At 44.3% G+C, this 21,416-nt stretch overlaps 1 protein-coding gene and 1 long non-coding RNA gene across 6 annotated transcripts in view; one reads left to right on the top strand and one right to left on the bottom strand.

The window, feature by feature from the left end:
* The window catches only part of Lsm14a (LSM14A mRNA processing body assembly factor), a 41,383-nt gene extending 28,056 nt beyond the window's left edge, over positions 1 to 13,327 (bottom strand). The window contains exon 1 of one of the 5 annotated variants that reach the window (XM_052761131.1): positions 13,026 to 13,327. In XM_052761131.1, the coding sequence (XP_052617091.1) occupies positions 13,026 to 13,146 (121 nt within the window). In that variant the 5' untranslated portion in view covers positions 13,147 to 13,327. The remainder of the gene's footprint in view (positions 1 to 13,025) is intronic. The other 4 variants (XM_052761130.1, XM_052761129.1, XM_052761128.1 and 1 more) reach the window with 4 other exon arrangements.
* The window catches only part of LOC128124629 (uncharacterized), a 101,319-nt gene continuing 91,384 nt past the window's right edge, over positions 11,482 to 21,416 (top strand). The window contains exon 1 of the long non-coding RNA XR_008222913.1: positions 11,482 to 12,674. This is a non-coding gene — a long non-coding RNA (uncharacterized LOC128124629). The remainder of the gene's footprint in view (positions 12,675 to 21,416) is intronic.

The raw sequence follows: 21,416 nt of genomic DNA, 5'->3' as shown, positions 1-21,416 counted from the left end.
CCAAAGATGGAATTAATCAACGTCAACCTGTGGATCACATGCAGTGTAAGCTGGCTATAAATGAACTCCATTGAATTAAGTTCTGAGAACGTTTTAAGCCACTCTTGAGTCTCTTACACTAGTTTCAGGATTACTGTTTTAGGAAACTACTGAAAATATCAGCATCTATGTGATGTTCCAAATAAGAAAGTGCCAAAGATCACAAACTACTCATGGCAAGAGTGAATGAGTGGAGGACAGAGATTGACTGGCAGTTAATTTTTCATAAAACTGATCCACAGCTAGATTGAAAACCAATGCTATCTCAGTTTAATAATGTCCTATTTTCTTATTCTAAAAATTCCTCCTAATACTTAAGAGGAAGTTTTAGGAATGACTATGGCCTATGGCATCATCATTAGGTTTGCAGAACATCCTTCCCTAAAATGTAAAGAAATGAAAGTCAAAGGGAAGCTAAAAAAAAAACCAAACCAAACCAAAAAACTACCAACAAAATAAGCCCCTAAAACAAGCACCAGCTCACGCCTGTAATCCCACACATGGGAGGCTGAGGCAGAAGGATTGTATACAAGTTCCAGGTTGGCCAGCACTACAGAGTGAGACCCTGTCTCAAAAGACTAAAAAACCAAACCACACTGAACACCTAAACAACCAGGCACAGCAGTATACTCCATATTCCTATAATCTATGATCAGGGGCGGTGAGTGAGATCTGGTCTAGACAACCAGGCACAGCAGTATACTCCATATTCCTATAATCTATGATCAGGGGCGGTGAGTGAGATCTGGTCTAGACAACCAGGCACAGCAGTATACTCCATATTCCTATAATCTATGATCAGGGGTGGTGAGTGAGATCTGGTCTAAAAAGGACAATCATTTGGATACAGACTTAGTCTAAACTCAAAGAACAGGGGCAGAACAAGTAACATCCTTTGTCCACTCTTCCTCCACAGAAAATCTCACTAGCAAACTCAAATGGGTAGATGGAGGCCAGGACACAGGTATGCTAAGAGGAACTGATACAGAGGCTTTAGCTGAGCAGCACTCGCCCGACTTTCTTTTCATGGCCAAATGAAATGTTAGCAGGCAGGAACTTCCCCCACAAAATAAATAAATAAATTAATTAAGGTAAAAAGGGTCATACTTTGACCTCTTGATAAAAAGATTTGCTTTATTTTAAATGATGTGTACTTGTGTGTGTTTATGTGTAAGTATGTGCCTATGAGTACAAATGCCCATCGAGGAGAGCAGAGGGCATCAGATGCCCTGGAGATGGAGTTACAGGTGGTTGTAAGCTACCTGATAGGGAGTGCAGATACCAAACTTGGGTCCTCTGTAGAAGCAGTACTTGCTCTTAACCACTGGGCTATCTCTCCAGTCCCCACTTCAACCTTTTCTATGCAGAAGGATGAAGAACAGAAAACAGAACTAAGAAAATTACATATAAACATAAATCTTAATCCATCTTCATCATCACCACAAATGAATACTATCCCAGGCCTCAAAGCTGCCCATTAGCTTATTCTGAAGTAGAGTGGGTAAGTCAAGGTCCTTCTACAAAATCAGAACACTCGATTTGGCTTCCCAAGGCCTAGAAACCACTCAACCTGTATCCAGGTGAGTCCAGTGAATTACAAAAACAACCAAACAAACAACCAAAGCGACAACAACAACAAACCCCCAAACCTTTTCCTTGTTTATTGAAGGCAACAACACATACTAAAGGTATGTGAGGAGAAAAAAAGAGAATGTAGCAGGATAGATAACTGAGCTGATTCTGTCAAAGATAAAAATTTCTAGAGAAACAACACAGAAATGTAAAAACCCAAAATATTTTTGAGGTTTTAACATGATGATATAATAACAATATAATGCCCCTCTGGTCTGTTTATTAAAAGGTAAATACTAAGGATCTGCCAGTTAAGAGAGAGCCCAGCACATTTCTACAGAGTACAGGACGGCCAAAGGAGACTGATGTAAACACATCTGAGAAAGTAAAACACCCCCTACTGTCTTCAGGCTGGGTGTGATGGTTGTCCCAGCACTCAGGAGGCTGTGACAAGAGGACTGTAAATTTGAGGCCAGTGGGGGTCACACAGCAAGACCATGCCTCAAAGAGCACCCGCCATTGCCGCTGTACTGTCTTCTAAATAAATACTTATCAAAATTTGAATCACATATTTTCCAACCAGGCAAATTTTTTTCTGAAAAAAGTACCTTTCATGTGATCAACAAATAACTAATATGTTACGTACAAAGACACTAATGTCTGGTAGTGAAACAGAAAAATAAAGCTTGATAAGCACAAAACTAGGTTTAAGGCTACATTTCCTCTTCCTCAACCTCTCAAAACAGTGCAACTGACCTCACTAGCACATCTTCCCTTTGAGACAATCAGGCTTTACACAATGCTGTCAGTGTAGACTTCCTAAGTTAGACCCTGACAAGTCACATTATTGATGAATACTTTTCATGGCTCCTAGAGCACTCCAGGAAAACGTTAATCTGCCATTCAAATGATAAATGAAGCAGATGTGGCCATGGAAGCCAAGAGAAATGGGTAAGCTAGAACTTGAGCCTTATCCAGCTGTAGCCTCCCCTTATATGAGGACAAATCAGAATTAACAGAGCTTGGAAACATATCATAAGGAAACCCAGGAAAGCCGTGGGTTTACAATAATTTAACAGGGAGAACTGACTACCAGGGATTTGAGCCTTTCCCCAATATGGAAATAAACCAGGAACTGTGACATGCTAATTTAGCTACTCTACACAAAGACTGTACTGCACATGGTTATTCCTCTCATAAAGAATGACAAAAATGAGAAAAATGAGGATTAAAGGAAATCAAATGAAGATCAAAGAGCTGCTTTACTGTGCAACATCTGAATTGAGATTCCAAGATGATTCTGGTGAACTCCCTGGGGCAGAGATGCACGAATGTTATGAGATGAAAGAAGGGATAAACAAAGTAGTGAGTAAAAAGAGTAAAAATCACAGTAAGAATTTGTTTCGCAGTGACATGATTTGGGGAAGTGACTGGATCCTGAGGGCTCTAACCTAAACAATGGATGAATCCCTCCATGGAGTCACAATGTGAAAGCACTATTGGGAAATCTGAAAAGCAGCAAGTAGGACCTAAGTCCCTAAGAACATGCCCTGTGAAGACCTATCTTGTCCACTGCCTCTTCTGTCTGTTCACAGGTTCCTGGTGCTGGGGCATTTGTACCATCAGGGCCCCAAGCTAAGGAGCAAGCTGATCATAGACTGAGACCTCTAAATCTAAACACAAAGGTTTGACTAACATGCAACATTTAAGGAGAAGGGGCAAGTTTTTTTACTTATCTATCTATTTTACATCCTGGCCACAGCCTCATCCCCACTCCTCCCTTTCCACCCCTCCATCTCCTCCTTCAACCATCCAGGAAAGGCAGGTCTCCCACGAGTACCAACAAAACATGGCAGATCAAGTTGCAGTAAGACCAAGCACCTCCCTAAGGCTGGGCAAGGCAACATCGTATGAGAAGTAGGTCCCAAAAGCCAGTAAGGAGTCGGAGACAGTCCTGTTTCCACAGTTAGGAGTTCCATAAGAAAACTGTCAGTCTAGTCTCTGTGAGCCCCTATGAGCCCAGGTCAGTTGATTGTGTGAGCTTTCTCACGGTGTCCTTGACCCTTCTGGCTCCCACACTCCTGAGAAGGGCGAATTTTAGGTGCTGTTTTATTGCACTCATTGTTTACTCAAAGGCAGGAAGGCCAACTCTTCTTAGAAAGCTTCAATATGCTGTCTCCAAATAAGCTTCAAATAAGAATTTACTTACAAAGCCATGCTCATACCTTTAATCCCAACACTCAGTAGAGACAGACAGATTTCTCTGAGTTCAAGGACAGACTGGATTATGCCAGTCAGCCAGAACAACATACAGGAGAAATATTTCAAACTAAGTATCTATAAAGCAGATCCACAGTAAAAATCAACAACCAAATAAGAGACATTTTCCTGGGCTAAAGAAAGGCTAGCTTCCTGAGATCAACATGGATACGCAGTACAAGATAGATTCTTGAAAGAAAAGCCCTACAACAGCTCAAATAGAAAGCTGGCCAGAAAGCCTACCAATAATATGGATTTTTTTTTTGAGACTGTGTCTGCCACTGGCTAGACTTTAGCTTGTGGTGATCCTCCAGCCTTTGCTTCTCCAGTGATGGAGTGACAGGTTGGACTATCATGCCCAGCTAATAAGATGTGCTCTACATAAAAATGAAAACCAGAATGGGACCAAACTTATGTGAAAAAGTAGCCAGAAAAACTACAGGACAATGTTTAAAAAGTATACTGGGTGGGGTGGGAGGGAACAACGGTCCTAGAGAGATGCCTTGGTGGTATGATGCTTGCCTAACTTGTGAGGCCCTAAATCCTGTTCCAGCACTGGGAAGGAGGTAGGACAAGGAGACAAGACACCTAGTAAGGCAAGTTACCACACAAGCAGAATAGTTAAGACACAGGCAGACACACCTCAGAGTCTACAAAAAAATCTCCCCCCCTTAAAAAAGAAATATTTTCAGCTAAATAAATTCATGTTGACTCATGAGATAAATGTTTCCTACAAATTAATATTGCTAATAAAACTGTTTTAAGGGATTCTAAGAACATAATTATGGAACATAAGGAAAACTTGCAACTATAACTTCAAACTATAAAACCTGAAAAAGGAGGCAAGAAAGAAAAACAAACACACTTAATATGTATGTTTTATCATATTTTATAATATGTTAATATTTTATCTTAGGCATAGAGAAGACGGTTTTACTCATCGGTGTCTTAGAAAACTACTAACATCTATGAAGTCTTCCTGAATGTTGTACATATGACAAGATCCATTTATATGTAAATTCAGGGGACCAAGGATTCTGTGAAATCTACTCATGAACTCCATGTTAAGAATCTACTATATTAGGCTAGAGAGATGGCTCACTGGTTAAGAGCACTTGTTGCTCTTGCAGAGGCCCTGGGTTCCTAGCACATGGTTGACTCACGACCCTCTGTAACTCCAGTTCCAGAGGGTCCAACACCTTCTTCTAACTTTGGCACCAGGCACACATGTGATGCATATAGATACATGCAGGTAAAATCGACAATAAGCTGGGGATTCCAGTATTACTGTTTGAAATGTAGCTTTCTAAAATACAGTTCTGAATCAGGAACCCAATCAGTATAATTTACATATTAAAAGCAAAGGAAATTGGGACTGTAGCTCAGTGGTGGAGTTCAAGGTCCTGGGCTTGATTTTGGGCTCTGTAAGGCAATACAAGACTAAAAACAAAGGAGAGTAGATAGACTAACCAGATACAAAGAAACTTCAGGATGATGGAATTGTTGCAAAACCAGATTCCAGTTCTGTTTCCTATTTTACTAAGATGGGAGGAGTCCCAGCTGTACATTCCTGCCACCATGGAGACATCTGCTATCTCACCTTTCCCTGAACTGTAAGCCAATAAATAAATCCTTCTAATGAAAGAGGTGATGGCTGTGTGACTCTTACTGCCTCATACACTTAAAACGGGTGAATTTTATTTACAGCATGTAAACTATATAGAATGAAGCTGCCAAAAAGAAGAGAAAGGGCTGGAGAGATGGCTCAGAGGTTAAGAGCACTGCTTGTTCTTCCAGAGGTCCTGAGTTCAATTCCCAGCAACCACATGGTGGCTTACAACCATCTGTAATGAGATCTGGTGCCCTCTTCTGGCCTGCAGGGATATGTGCAGGCAGAACACTGTATCCATAATAATAAATAAATAAATCTTTAAAAAAAAAAAAGAAGAGAAAAATTACAGTTGCTGAATTGTACTTAATACAATTTAAGGTAGTTGGGTGTAGTGGTAAATACTTATAACCCCCAGCATCCAGGAAGAAGCAAGCTGATCGAAGCAGGTTCAATGACATCCTGATCTTCAAGTTCCCAGCTAGGGTTATATAATGAGACCTTTACCTCAAAAAACCCAAAACAAACAAAAAAACCCACAAGATAAAAACAACACACTTGGGCGGTGGTGGCTCACGCCTTTAATCCCAGCACTCGGGAGGCAGAGCCAGGCGGATCTCTGAGAGTTCAAGGCCAGCCTGGGCTACCAAGTGAGTTCCAGGAAAGGCGCAAAGCTACACAGAGAAACCCTGTCTCGAAAAACAAACAAACAAAAACAACACACTGACTAATTCCTGCTATCAAAATGCAGCTTATTAGGAGAGGAACACACTGAGCACAGTTGTCTCAGCATGCAGTGTGTCTATCTTCATTGCAGTCCATCTGCTCCCGAGCGTGCCTAGTTTCTCTGCAACCAGTTCTACTGTTACTTTACCATCTCCAGTGAACAAGAAAGTGACCAGTCATATAGAGGAGGAAAGGACTTGCCGGTCTGAGCACTGTCTGAATAAACTCTGGGTTAACCCTCTAGTTTTTAAGCTCTGTCTACATCCTCAACTACTTCATAGTATTCTAGTTTCCTTGTACCCACCTATGCCAATTCTGAGCCTTTCAGGGGCTCAGGGTACAGATCAGGTTACTTCTTGGCTTTATTCACCATTGACTTAGTTTACAGGTACAATTCTACTAAGAATTTGTCCTTTAAACAAATTGCTTGCTGTTCGGCCTCCAAAATTTTGTTAATATTATCTCTTTTCCAAATGTACTTGGTCTTTTGTTCACCTTGTGCATTTTTGATAGGAATTATCAACAGGAAGAAAAAGTTAAAAAAAAAAAAGTCTAATTTGCTATCCTTCCCCAGCAGTCAACATTTAACCTAGACTTTTTTTTTTTTTTTGAGACAGGGTCCATGTAGTCCTAGAACTCGCTCTGTAGACGAGGCTGGCCTTGAACTCACAGAGATCCACCTGCCTCTACCTCCAGTGCTGGGATTAAAGGTGTGTGCCACCACACCTGGCCTAATACTGACTTTGTAAGCTGCTTTCAGTTGGGCATTCCTTCTTGTGCGGTACTTTATTTTAATCTCCCAAATGATACAACCAAGAAAAATAGAAGTGCAATTGGAGAAGAAAACATCGAGGAGAGCAGAACTGATCAAAGTGTCCGAGTAGAAGGGTGGAGGTGGTTTGTCTCTTACTGACCAGCAGGCATGTTATGTATGCATACGCATGTGCCACACACTGCATGAAGTCAGAGGACAATCTGCAGGAGCTGGTTCTCTCCTTCGCCCTGTGGGTTCCAGGTTATAGGTAAATGACTCAGGTCATCACATCAGGCTTTTCAGCCTTTTATAGACCCACCTTACTGGCTCTATTATTTTTAAGCTGATACATAAGAACACAGAAATTGTACCTATCAATGGGATGCCATGTGATATTTTGTTACATGGATCTGCACTGTGTAATGTTTAAGTCAGGTTTAACATACTTGTTCCCTTACCTTTATTTCTTTATTGCCAAACTTCCAAAATCCTTGCTTCTAGTCCTTTGAGATTTATAGCACTTTGCCTGCTGCTCTTTGCTGAGTCAAAAAAGGAAGCAAGTAAACAGACTGAAGGTAAAAATGGGATAGATAATGTTGAAGGCCTAAAGAAAAGAGAAGGAACACAGGAGCCCCACAGGAAAGAGTAGAGGATGGAAATACAGCATGACTCCTAGGAAGTGGCTAAGACTGCTGAGGTCAGTGAATTCAAGTAAATTCAGAGTGAAGTTGGTTATATAATGAGGGCTGTGAGTTCTGCAAGCTCCTATGTACAAGAGTACAAGAGAGATGTAGGGTGTGGAGTGAGGAGGGTACAATACTCTGTAATGACTGCTCATGGAATTTAAACAGGATAAAGACAGTGAAATGATGAGTGAGGGGCATCAAAAGACTATCACATCAAGAAACTGTAAGCTGAATGGATGACAGAAGTTGGGGTTTAGCTACTAAGCACTTAAAAATGCTTTGCTACTTCATTAAGCACTGACTCTAAGATGATTACTTTTATGTAACACTTCATGTAATTATCAGGAAGAGTAAAAGGTAGGCATTACATTCTCACAGGAAAAGGTACAGATGCAAAAACACTTGGCCATGCTCAAGAACTCTCTCTGGACTCCAATCAACCTGTTGGGTTGCATGTTCTTCCAAAAACACACAAAACTCGAGTAAGCCTGACCAACTCACACTTTATCTACACAATATATGAAAGAAAATAAGGGCAAAGTGTTCCTGGAGAAGAATGAAAGTTCAACTACCTGTACTTGCTGCAGTTCGTACTGAAGTACTGAGTTAATACAGCTCTTGCTGTTACCCTAAGGCAATAAAGTTTCTCTACTGTTATTTCCTTTCCCTCCTCTATTATTTTTTTTTTTTCTGGCATACACTGTTTTCAGTATTAGAATACAGAACGTCATGGCTCATCTTATCCCTCTTTCAAGAAAAAAAAAAAAAAACCGCAAGTTAAGACTCTTAGAAGTCTGTATTTCAGTGGCTTGTATACCAGCAACAACAAAGATGTTTTTAAGCCTTAGTTCAGGCAACCTCACGACACAGGGCAAACAAAAGAAATCAGGGCTTTAAATTTCATGACCTCTTCGTTGTTCCAGGCAGCAACCTTGTGCGTAGTTGTTTTCCACCATCAAGTTGTGGCCAGGCATGATGGTGCACACCGTTAATCTCAGCACCAGTGAGGCAGAGGCAGGAGAGCTCATGAATCTGAGGCCAGTGTCAAGTGTCCGGTCAGCCAGGCCCCACAGAAAGACCCTATCTCAAAACAGGCCAACGAGGTGGGTGCCTCATTGGCACTTCCAATGCTCCTGCTCACTCCATTGGACGGTGGTTTATGACTATGTGGGCCATGAACAATCAAGAAGGGTAAACTAAGACAGTGGACAAGACCCCCAGATGATGAAAGACTGCTAACAGTTTACCACCTTTGTATATGACCCAAATCCCTTGAAAGTTTAAGGGCAACTCATCTAAAAACTACTGACTTGCCATTCTTTTTCTGTCTCTTCCTTCTGCAATGGCGTCCTGAATGATTCCCCAGGGATAGCTAACTAAACATACAAGAATTTCTTCATTTATATAAAAATTTCCCTCAGCCGGGCAGCATTGGCACACACCTTTAATCCCAGCACTGAGAAGCAGAGGCAGGAGGATCTCTGTGAATTCAAGGCCAGCCTGGTCTACAGAGTGAGATACAGGACAGGCACCAAAACAACATGGAGAAACCCTGTCTTGAAACAACAACAAAGTAGAGTGTGGTGGCACACACCTTTAATCCCATCATCAGGAGGCAGAGGCAGGCAGATCTCTGTGAGTTCAAGGCCAGCCTGGTCTACAGAATGAGTTCCAGGAAAGGCGCAAAGCTACACAGGGAAACCCTGTCTCAAAAAAATAAATAAATAAATAAATAAATAAAATAAAATAAAAAAATAAATTTATGTTGTGTGTACGTGTGGAGGTTGGAGGACAATCTGCTGGTGTTGGCTCTCTCCTTCCATGACGAGTCCTAAGAACTAAATTCAGGGTGTCAGCCATCTCACAGGCTTTAGTTACCCCCCAGCTCCCAACTTCTCATTTTGAAAATGGAGGTGTTAAGTACTGGACATTAAGGAAAAATCATATATCAATATATAGATTAAATAACAATGTTATAAATTAAATAATCAGAATTTATTACAAACTGGTAAAATGCCTAATATTTTATCCTAATAAAATTTTTTGTTGCCGGGCGGTGGTGGCGCACGCCTTTAATCCCAGCACTCGGGAGGCAGAGCCAGGCGGATCTCTGTGAGTTCAAGGCCAGCCTGGGCTACAGAGTGAGTTCCAGGAAAGGCGCAAAGCTACACAGAGAAACCCTGTCTCGAAAAACCAAAAAAAAAAAAAAAAAAAATAGACTGTGATGGCTCAAGTCTATAATCCTGGAATTATAGATGGAAGCAGTAGCATTTCATGTTTAAGGCCAGAGTAGGCCACACAGTAAGAACCCTATGTCAAAAAACCCAAAAGGGCTGGGCATGGGGGCTTACACCTGCAGTACCAATACTTGGTGAGTAGAGGCCAAAGAATCACTTACACTTCAAGGCCAGTCTGAGTTACATAGACTTCTGGATTTCCTCAGGTAAACCAAATGACCAACAGACCAACCCAGAGGAAATAGGAAAAAGAAATCTCAAAAGCTTTTTGGCTCACCCATTAAAAAGAGTGTATACTGCTCTTCCACCAGAGGACCTGAGTTAGATTCCCAGCACCTGACAGGTGGGTCCCAACTGCCTGTAATTCCAGCTCAGGATGGGGCTAATGGATCTGACACCTGTGGCTTCTGTCAGTCTGTACTCACAAGTGCTTATCACCACACAGACCACACACATATAAATAAATAAAAATAATAAAAGTTACTATCCCACCGGGCGGTGGTGGCGCCTTTAATCCCAGCACTCGGGAGGCAAGAGCCAGGCGGATCTCTGTGAATTCGAGACCAGCCTGGTCTACAGATCGAGATCCAGGGCAGCCACCAAAACTACACAGAGAAAATCTGTCTCAAAAAATGAAACAAAACAAAAGTTACTATCCCTTATAATCAATCCCAGCACCTAGGTGGTGGCTAGAGGACTAGGTGTTCAGAGTGGAAGCTGGCAGATCAATACTTCAAAGTCACCCTTGACTACATATATCCAGTCTGAAGCCAGCCCAACTACATGAGACTCAAATAAACAAACTCCCAAATCTCTACAAAACCACCTTAACGAGAAATACTGTTCTCAACCAGTGTCTAGATCACTTGGTGAGAGCACCAAGAACTTGAGAGCTTTTCCCACACTTGAATAAAATCATTAAAACCGATCCTATGAAGCAAAATCTCCATCAGTAAGAAGCAGATAACAAAGCATCTAGGTCAAGCTTTCTCGTTTGTTTTTGAGGCAGGGTCTCACTATGTAGTTCTGTTGGCCTAGAACTCCCTAAATAGACCAGGCAGGCCTGGAACTCAAATCCACCTGCCACTAACTCTTAATGCTGGGACAAAAACCTGTGCCACCATGCCCAGCTTCACACCATTGGTCAGGTCCTAATTACTAAAGAGAATCATATATCCTCAAGTGTACTGAGTGTCTAAAAAGATGAAAGCAGGCTCTTTAACAGGCAATGTGTGACAGCACACCACAAGGCAAAGAGGAAGCTCTGGGGTGTTCCTTGGCTTTCCAGCTGTCTTTTCTGAGAGGGTTTCCTGTACACCAGGCAAATCTTGAATGTCTGAGCTCCTGCCTCCACCTCCCTAGTGGAATTATAGGCGTGCTTCACCCACCACCCACTACACCCAGCTTTTCTCACTGGGGACTGAACTTTATTTATTTTGGTTTTTCCAGATAGGGTTTCTCTGTGTAGCTTTGCGCCTTTCCTGGAACTCACTCTGTAGCCCAGGCAGGCCTCACACACAAAGATCCACCTGCCTCTGTCTCCCGAGTGCTGGGATTAAAGGCGTGCACCACCACTGGCCGGCTGAACCCAGGGTTTTATGCATGATAAGCAAACACTCTATCAACTGAGATACCTGTATTTATCTGCTTTTTAAGATGACCTGCCTGTACTGCTTAAGCAGGCCCAAAGTTCCTTAGTTCACAAAACCTTTGGAATAGCTGGGACTACAGCCAAGTGTCACAGCACCAGACTTCATACTGCTTTTCTGAAAACAGACTTTTTAAGTGTCTGATTCAAGAATGTTTTAAAAGTAAACTGCCATAAGTTACACAAGTATCACTACAATGCAATTGTGGAAAATATCACCCTACTCCTCTATAGTGTACCTTTTTAGCGTTGTTTTCGTGGTATTGAGGAGGGAATCCAGATCTCCCACTTGGCAGAGCTCTTGCCAATCGGACCGAACCCCTAATTTCTATCAGGTATGGTTCAACAACATAAAAAATTTTCTTACCTAGGTCGATTTGTCTCAAAACAAATACTGTTTAAAGGGTCTACCAAAACATCTCAAAAACGGGTCATTAAAACTTGTTTGTGCTGTGGAACGACTCTCCCATTCAGCTAATGATTTGACACGATCTGAGATTCAGAACCTTCCTATCCCCAGACCTTCTACCCTAGTGGACACAGTTCTCATGGTGGGAAAATACTTCCCCCGAGTATTACAAATCGTCGTAGGACTTCCTCCTAGATCAGACGTTCAAGTTTATTTTCTTTCCGCTTTCTTGGCAAAGGCCCAGCACGTGTGAATCGAAACACAACCCAGATCGTCCGGACGCTAAAGGCTATCGGGTAGGGGTGGTCCCCTTTCATTAACACAACTCCCTCTCCCCGTGGAACACGTACAGCAGAGCCGGTGAGCGCCCCATAATACTCGATCTGAATTGGGCACAAGAGTCCCGGATCATCAAACTTGAACTTTCCTTTCTACCAAGGTTCCAGAAAAGAGGCCCGTGGGGCCAGCAAGCAAGCAAGCATTTTAACGTGTACCCTAAAGAGATAGTTGCACAAGAATTTAACAGGTAACAATCACGGAGGAGACAAACCGGATGCGATCGGCTCGACCGTACCAATGGCCTTCCGCGATCACACGTCTGCGGCGCAAACCCAAAGTTTTGAGCACATTACTTGGTACTTCACTCGAGCACCATCGCAACCAACCGAGATGAAGAACGCTGAGAAAGGGGGGGAAAAGGGTGCCGGGGAATCAACACATCGCTTTCAACTCAAGGTAGGCGGAAAAATTCTTGGACTCCTCCGGCTTTGTTCGGCGGTTCAAAAGACTGAAAGACCGAATTTCGGTCTTGGAAGCCACGAACCTGGGTGTGTTCTCCGGCGGGTTCCCGGGACCTCAGGACCGCCCCGCTCCGGGCGCCGCGCACTCGTTCCCGGGGTTCCCCGGATGGACGGCGCGGAGCTCCGGGGAAGGAAGCAGCCGGGGGACCGGGAGGGGCCGCGCCCGGGCCCTCGTTGCTCTGGGGGCCAGGAGCGGCCTCCCCTGAGGCTCGCAGAGGGAGAAGAGCGCGCAGGCCGCGGGGCGCCCGGCCCGCGCCCCCCAACCCCGAGGCCCGCCCCGCCGTACCTTTGGCGAGGGCTACGGTGGAGTTCTCGGTGTCGATGGTGTAGAGGATGCCCTCGTAGCGGATCTCCGCCTTGGAGATGAGGCTGATCTTGCTGCCGATGTAAGGAGTGCCCCCGCTCATGGCGTCGCCGCCGTCGCTCGCACTCACTCAGGCAGATCCCGCGCTGCGCTCGCCGCTCCACACGCCCGCCCGCCCGCTCGCTCAATCGGCACCTCACAGCAGCCGCCTCAGAACCAACATGGCGGCCGCGCCGGCTCCGCTACCCTCCCCCAGCCTCCCGCCCTCAAACCGCGGCGCGGCGGCGGCGGCGGCGGCAGCGGCGGCGGCGCGGAGCATGCTGGGAGGGCGAGGCCGCGTCCCCTCTCGCGAGACTCGGCGAGCCCCAGACGGCTCCCGGGGGGCTTTTTCCGCGGCGGCTCGAAGTCCCGTTGAGCTGGCTGCTCTCTGGCTTTCGCTTCGGAGGCAGTTTCGGAGGAGCGAAAGTTTTTTTTTTTCACGGCACCTAGACGCCGTGTGGCGAGCTCTCATCCCGCCTGGTGACGCTGGCTGCGGCCTCCGCCATTTCTAGGCGGGCTGTACTTTGTCACGAGCCCAGTGTCTTTGTAAGCGGTGGCCGCCTAGCCCATGGCCAGCTGCCGGTCATCCGCGGGTCACGGAGCTCTCACTGTCATGCCAGAACAGCCCTCATCGCCTACCGAGTTTCACACCCCCAAGGCTGCTGCTCCAGGATGCGCTGGGACTGTCCCCAAAACTCGTTCTCCCTTCCTGCTGGGTCCAACGCTTTCCAGACGGCTTGATCCGGGCTCGTAGCTTTCAAGATGCCACTGGACACTAACAAGTCCCAAGCGTGTCTCTGCAGCTTTGATTATTTATGTCAACTCCAGTTTCTTAACAACGATCGGCTCTCCGTTTGGGTGCCAAATTAGCATCTTAAGACTCTGTGTCCAAAGCTGAAGCCGTGCTCGGTTTTACTCAAAATTCGTCCCTCTAGCTTGTTCTCTGAGGTAACTAGGAACCGGGACCATTTACTTAGCTACCAAAACCCTAACCCTGGATTGACTTCTCCTTCACCCCCACATCTGTTCTAACTGTAAATCTTGTCTGCTGAGGCTGGATCATCTCCATTCGTACAGCTCTACAAGAAGCCTCAATTACTCTGGCCAGAATTATTGGCAGTAACCTCCTAAGACTTCTCTACTTCTCTTACTCTTCCTAGGTTTTTCTTAGCACAGCAGCCGGGGCATCATGTTCAAATAGCAAGAGATGGTGGACTCTTATGCAAATCAAGTCAGATAACATCCCTCCTCTCCTCAATACTCTCCACAGATTACATGTTAACTAACAGTCAACCACACTTCCTATAAGGACATAGATGATTTAGATGATTTAGCTTCTCATTACACAACTCCGTGCACAGAGCTTTCACAATTCATTACACTCCGCTCAAAGCCCTAAGAGATGATTTGTTTACAATACTGTCATGGACCTCACTTTGCACCCCTACTTAGCCTGCCCCCTCCCCCATAGCACTTATCTCTCCTACTATGTCTAATCATAGATGTGTGTCTACGTCCTCGGCTAAAATGCAAATATTCTGAGGAAAGGATGTTGGTTTTGGTCACTGCTCGCGTCATCGCAGCCAAGTGTGGCAACTGGCCCAGGACAGCTGCTCTGTAGATTTTTGCTGCCAGAATGAACAACTGGGATGAAAGCAGAGCTCAGAGCAGCAAGCAGGATGTCTGGTGAGCTGAGAGTGCACGGTGATTATCTGGGTGTTCAAGTGGGAGAAGCAGGAGAGGGTAATGAGCTGTGGTGTGATTGGCGCACAATAGCTTCAAGGGTCCCTGCTTCAGTACAGTCAGCACCAGCATGTGTGTGCAAAGCTTCAGTACAGTCAGCACCAGCGTGTGTGTGCAAAGCTTGTGCTTGGCTTTGCTTCCCATTGCAGGTCTCAGACCAGAGTTGCCCTCTCATGCTTCATAGTGAGCACATCTTTCCCATTGGCAGTTCCTATAAACTGATGATACACCGTACTCAAATTTACATCTCCCGGCTTCTAGCACACACACACCACACACACACACCACACCCCTGCCACCTGCCTTGGTTTTTCTTCCATGGTGCTGGCTGGTGCTGGAACTCAGGGCCTCATGCATATTAGGTAAGTGCTCCAATACAGAGCTGTACCCCCTGCCCTAATCACATAGTGCATTTAATTGCCAGTTTGACAACTTTTTCATTACTGCATCTACCTCTCCCTTCTCCCCACAAAAAACTGCCGTTATCCATGTTTCCTAGGGTGACCAGTGTCCTGTGGTTTGTGTCTGCTATAGTTTTACTGGGTCTCCTAATAATTCATGTAAAATTGAGTCCCCACTGGGGCAATATTGAGAAGTGGTTGTGTGTGTGTGTGTGTGTGTGTGTGTGTGTGTGTGTGTGTGTGTGTAGATGCACACATGTGCCATTGCACCCAAGTACAGTGAGAAGAACAACTTGCTGGAGGAAATCAGTTCTCTCCTTCACCATGTGGATCCTGGGAATCAACTCAGGCCATCCAGCTTGGCAGCAGATAGCTCTTACCCACTCAAGCCATCTTGCCATCTGGCTCTCACTCTCTGACTCTGGCTGTCCTAAAGCTGTAGACCAGGCTGGCCTTGAACTCACAGAGCTCTGCCTGCCTCTGCCTCCCAAGAGCTGGGCGATGGGGCTTATCAGCAAGTTCTCAGGTTATTGGTGGCTTCACCCCTGGGGGGATGAGTGCTAGTCTTGAGAAATAAGTTCTTTTAAGAGCAAGATGTTAAGGCTGACCTCTCTACCTGCTGCTGTCTGGCTTCCTGTCTCACCATATTTCTTCCTCTTCAACATACTACATGCTATGATGCCATCATGTGTGACTCAGTTGGGGGGGGTGGCATCTCTCACAATCAAATGAATAGCTGATCTTGGATTTGCAGTCTTCAACAGTGAGCTAAACAAATCCCCGTTTGCTTTTAAAGTACCTAGATTCAGGTATTTTATTACAGCAACAGAATGATGGGGTATGGTGACATGCCTATAACCCAGTATTTAGTGGCAGAGTCAGGCAGATCAAGAGTTCAAGGCCAGCCTCAGCCACATAGTGAGTTTGAACCCAGGCTATGCTACATGTGACCCCATCTTAAAACCAAAACAACATAAGAGCAAAAACTGGCCAATACAGTATCCAGTCTTGAGAACAGGGATTCTTATCTAGGTACTCAGCAATTAATCTCGTTAATTCTACGTTGTGCTTTGCAGTTCATAGTTCATCATTATGGATGGTCTTCATGATCCTTTTGTGAAGTCAGCTTTGCTTATGATGATAGGGCTATAACAGCTTTCTTATGGCAATGTTAGGTGTTGCATACCCTTTATTTGTTAGGTTGTAATAACATAATTAAGCTTTGTGTTTTTCATGTATGTGTTCATGTGTTTGAAGGTACGTATGCATGGATGTGAGGATGTGTGCTGTATGTAGAGACCAGAGGTCAAAGCTGGGTATCTTTTTAAGTTGCTCTCTACCTTATTTTTTGAGACAGGGTGTAGCTAGAATTTTTCTCCAGTCCTGCCTGGCCCATGGTCAGGACAAATCTCTCTCACCCTCCAGTCCTGCAGCCTCTCAGACCCAACCAAGTAAACACACAGAGACTTATATTACTTATAAACTGTATGGCCGTGGCAGGCTTCTTGCTAACTGTTCTTATATCTTAATTAACCCATTTCTATAAATCTATACCTTGCCACATGGCTCGTGGCTTACCAGTATCTTACATGTTGGTACTCATGGCGGTGGATGGCAGCATGTCCCTGACTCAGCCTTCCTGTTCCCAGAATTCTCTTCTCTGCTTGTCCCACCTATACTTCCTGCCTGGCCAATCAGCATTTTATTTATTAACCAATCAGAACAACACATTCACAGCATAGAGAACATCCCACAGCAACAGGGTCTCTCATTGCAACCTGGAATTTACTGGTTTAGCTAAACTTGCTGGCCAGCAATCCCATGCATCTGTTCCTGTATCCACCTCCCCAGTACTGGGATTATAGGGATTTACCCAATTTTCCTTTTTGGTGTGGGTCCTGGGAATTGAACTCAGGTCCTCATGCTTTCGTGGCAAGCAGTTTACCAAGTCATGGCCTGAACCCAACTTTTGTATTTTTATTCAAGTTGATAGATAAGTTCTGGTCCTGACTTGGAATCTCTTCACGTATAGGCTCCTCCTCCTTCTCCTTTTTTTGTTTTCTTCTTCTTCTTCCTCTTCTTCTTCTTCTTCTTCTTCTTCTTCTTCTTCTTCTTCTTCTTCTTCTTCCTCTTCTTCTTCCTCTTCTTCTTCTTCTTCTTCTTCTTCTTCTTCTTCTTCTTCTTCTTCCTCTTCTTCTTCTTCTTCTTCTTCTTCTTCCTCCTCCTCTTCTTCTTCTTCTTCTTCTTCTTCTTCTGTTTTGTTCCCTCTTTTCTACTTTCCTTTGTCTCAATGTTTGTATATGGGGAGCGGCATGCATTCACACTGTGATGACTAGTTTGTGTCAACTAGTCAGATGTTAGAGTCATGTGAAAGGAGGGAGCCTCAGTTGAGAAAATACTTCCATATGATCTTCCTGTAGGACATTTTCTTAATTAGTGACTGATGGGGAAGGGCTCAGCCCACTGTGGGTGGAGCCATCCCTGGGCTGGTGGTCCTGGGTGCTATAAGAAAGCAAGCTGAGGGAAGCCATGAATCTCTTAGTAAGCAGAACCCCTCCATGGCCTCTGCATCAGCTCCTGCCTCCAGGTTCCTGTCCTGACTTCCCTGTTACCTAGAAGTGTAAGTGAAATAAACCCTTTCCTTCCCAAGTTGCTTTTTGGTCATAGTGTTTTATCACAGCAATGGTGACTCTAACTAGGAAACACACAAAATCTTTTGTTGTTGTCTTGCTACACGGTCTCCCTGTGTATCCCTGACTGTTCTGGAATTTGCTGTGTAGACCTTGCTGGGCTTGTACTCAAAGGGATCCACCTGCCTAGGCTTCCTGAGCACTGGCATTAAAAGCATGGATGTCCACACAGCATATATTTCTGTTTGTATGTGTGTTTGTATGTATGTATGTATGTATGTATGTATGTATGTGTGTGTGGTGCTGGGCATTGAACCTGGGGCCTTAGATGTGCATGCCAGGTAAGTACCACTGATCTAATCCCTAAACCCTTGGTTTCAATTTTTTTTTCTGGTACTGATATTTAAAAAAATATTTTCTTTTCCTTTTAATTGATGTATATGGGTGTTTGGCCTGCAGAACAAGTGTGTATCAAGTGTGTGCAGTGCCTGTGGAGGCCAGAAGAAGGTGTTAGATCCCTGGGGATTGGAATTAGAGACTGTTGTGAGCCACTATGTGGGTGCTGGCGATCGAGCCCAGGTCCTCTGGAAGAGCAGCCAGTGCTCTTAACTGTTAAGCCATCTCTCCAGCCCCTCTTGTCCTGATCTTAATCAGCTAGTCATCACAGTAAGTATAGTCTTTTTCGGTTCTAGAATGTGCAGTTAGCTATTTAAATTTAGCTAGACATGGTGTTGCACAACTGTAGTTCTAGCACTTAGGAGGGCTGAGGCAGAATTGTGAGTTCCAGGCCTGGGCTACAAAGTGAGACACTGCTGTCTTTTTTTTTTTTTTTATCTGAGACAGGGTTTCTCTGTGTAGTTTTGGTGCCTGTCCTGGATCTCACTCTGTAGACCAGGCTGGCCTCGAACTCACAGAGAGCTTCCTGGCTCTGCCTCACGAGTGCTGGGATTAAAGGCGTGCACCACCACCGTCCAGCATGAGACACTGATGTCTTAAGAAAAAACAAACAACAGCCAAGCAGGGGTGTCACATGCCTTTGATCCCAGCACTCAGGAGGCAGAGCCAGGAGGATCTCTGTGAGTTCAAGGCCAGCCTGGCCTATAGAGTGAGTTCCAGGAAAGGCGCAAAGCTACACAGAGAAACCCTATCTTGAAGACAAAAAACAAAAGAAAAAAACAAAAAACAAACAAAAAACCCAAACAACAACAAAAAGAACAGTCTAATTTCTTTCCTCCCGAAAACCTGTATCTTTTTGCCTTTGTTGAATGTTTAATGCTGTAATTTATTAACACATAATAAATACATGTAAAGTCATTGTCAATTTTAATATTGCAATTATAAGTTGCATTTTCTTCCTTTACGTCTTTTGTTTGTTTATTTTTCAAGATAGGGGTTTTCTGTGTAGTTCTGACTGTCCTAGAACTCACTCGTAGACCAGGCTGGCCTTGAACTCACAGAGATCCACCTGCCTCTGCCTCCCAAGTGCTGGGACTAAAGGCGTGTGCCACCACTGTCTGGCCTTCCTTTACATCTTATGCTAGATACAGAACTAAGGTGACTGGAGTTAATTTTTTTCCCCAGAGAGGGCAAGTCTTTTCCTCTCCTAGTCAACTAAGATGCGAGCTGTTGTGCGACTTTTCCAGGGGAGATGAACAAAAGCCAATCATACCAGGGAGGGTCTGCACCCAAGTCTAGCTGGTGAGCAAATGTTCATTTGGCGTACTCAAAGGGAAACAGGCCCCAACATCATGGAAACAAGCCGTTTCAAAAGCTGCATCCCTGGAGCTCCCTACTTGAGCTATTCAGAACACTCTCCCCTCAGCAATTATTGGATGTTGGTCGAACTTTGGGGAAAGGCCTTACTCTCCAAGCTTCCTGAATCATGTAAATTTCAGGAGCTTCCTAAGATTCACGTTTGGTTAGCTTTGGGACTCTTCTAAGCCCTTTCTCTTCCCACAGAGGAAATAGTTATTACAACAGAAGTTCAGTTGGGAGTTGAACTGAGCAGGGGGTGGCTGCAGATGGTGCTGCATGCCTGTAATCTGCTTTTGGAGGCAGAAAATCTGAGGCCTTTGCTAGCCTGGGCTACACAGTGAGACTACCTAAAATGAAAAAGTAAAATTTGGGTGGGTGACTGGCTGGAAAGGTGGCTCGGCAGTTAAGAGCACTTGTTTTTGCAGAGGACCCAGCTTCAGTTTCCAGCACCCAGGTGATGGCTATTAACATCCTGTAACTCCAGTTTCAGGGGATCTGATGCCCTCTTCTGACCTCAGGCACTAGGCATGTATGTGCAAATAGACGTACATGCAGGCAAAACACTCATACACATACATCTAAAATTGTTTTAAGTCTTAAAAAAAATAGACTATGTAAAAGGAACTAGTTCCAACTTTAAAGTTTGTGTCTTAACTCAAGGATTAAGGTAAGTTGTGTGGGATATTTCTTCTGTTGTACGTTTGGTTTTTGAAAATAAATGTTTTGCCCCCAAGTCCAAGCATTCTAATTCCTTTCTTGTTGTGTGCTATGTTAACTGCAAATTTCAATTGCCAATTGAGTAATTCTGTGTGGTGTTTTCTTGTTCCTATGTGGCAGACACCCATGGCTTTCTCATTCACCCCGTCTGGGCCTCCAGTGTGGTGTAATTATCCTGAAAAGCCAAGATGTGTGAGAGCTTAGCTTGATTACTCTAATGGCACACAGTGTTTTCACAAACCTCTCAATTCCTGAATAATTATCATTATCATATTTACGTGTTTAGCCAAAAGCTTAATTGGAAGATTCCAGAATGAAACAATGCAACACAAGGAAAAAGAAACTTGCCGTCATTTTTCTTCCAAATAGAAATACTGCTAATACATACATGAAATTAAACCATCACATCGTGTAGAAGCAATCATAACACATGGCAGTCATTCCCAGCCTCCCCAGCTGTGCTCCCACAGAGGCAAAGTATGCTTAACTCTTTCTGCTGTTTCTGTTTATCATTCTCTAGATAATATGTATACTATGCTTACATCACCAGCTCCTTTACCTTTTCAAGACTTACTTTTATTTATGTGCATGTGTGTTTTTGTGTATGTACCTGAACATGTACACAGGTGCCCAAAGAGGCCAGAGAGGGTGCTGGATCTCCTGGAGCTGGAATTACAGGACATAGTCAACTGCCTGAGGCAGGTACTGGGAACTCAACTCCAGTTCTTTTTATGAAAAGCAAAGCTGGGTGGTGGCACACGCCTTTATTCCCAGCACTTGGGAGGCAGAGGCAGGAGGATCTCTTGAGTTTCAGGACAGCCAGGGTTACACAGAGAAACACTCTCTTGAAAAACAAAGAAAAAAAGAATCGAAAAGCAAATGCTGGTAGCTGCTGAGTCATCTCAATAGTCTTTTTTTGGCGGGGGGCTGGCCTCAGGTTTGAACCTTCTGCCCACCTGAGTAGCTGGGATTAGAGTGTGTGCCACATGGACAATCACTATTAATTTCCACTGGTAATTGAAGATGTATTTCCAAGGGCATAGTGTGAAAGTCTTTTCCATTCTCCAGTTACTTTTATTTGCTTTGTG

The sequence above is a fragment of the Peromyscus californicus genome, unplaced genomic scaffold (assembly GCF_007827085.1).
Source record: "Peromyscus californicus insignis strain IS unplaced genomic scaffold, ASM782708v3 Scaffold_4__1_contigs__length_199733344, whole genome shotgun sequence".
NCBI classification, from domain to species: domain Eukaryota; kingdom Metazoa; phylum Chordata; class Mammalia; order Rodentia; family Cricetidae; genus Peromyscus; species Peromyscus californicus.
This window is presented reverse-complemented; position numbering and strand designations above follow the sequence as displayed.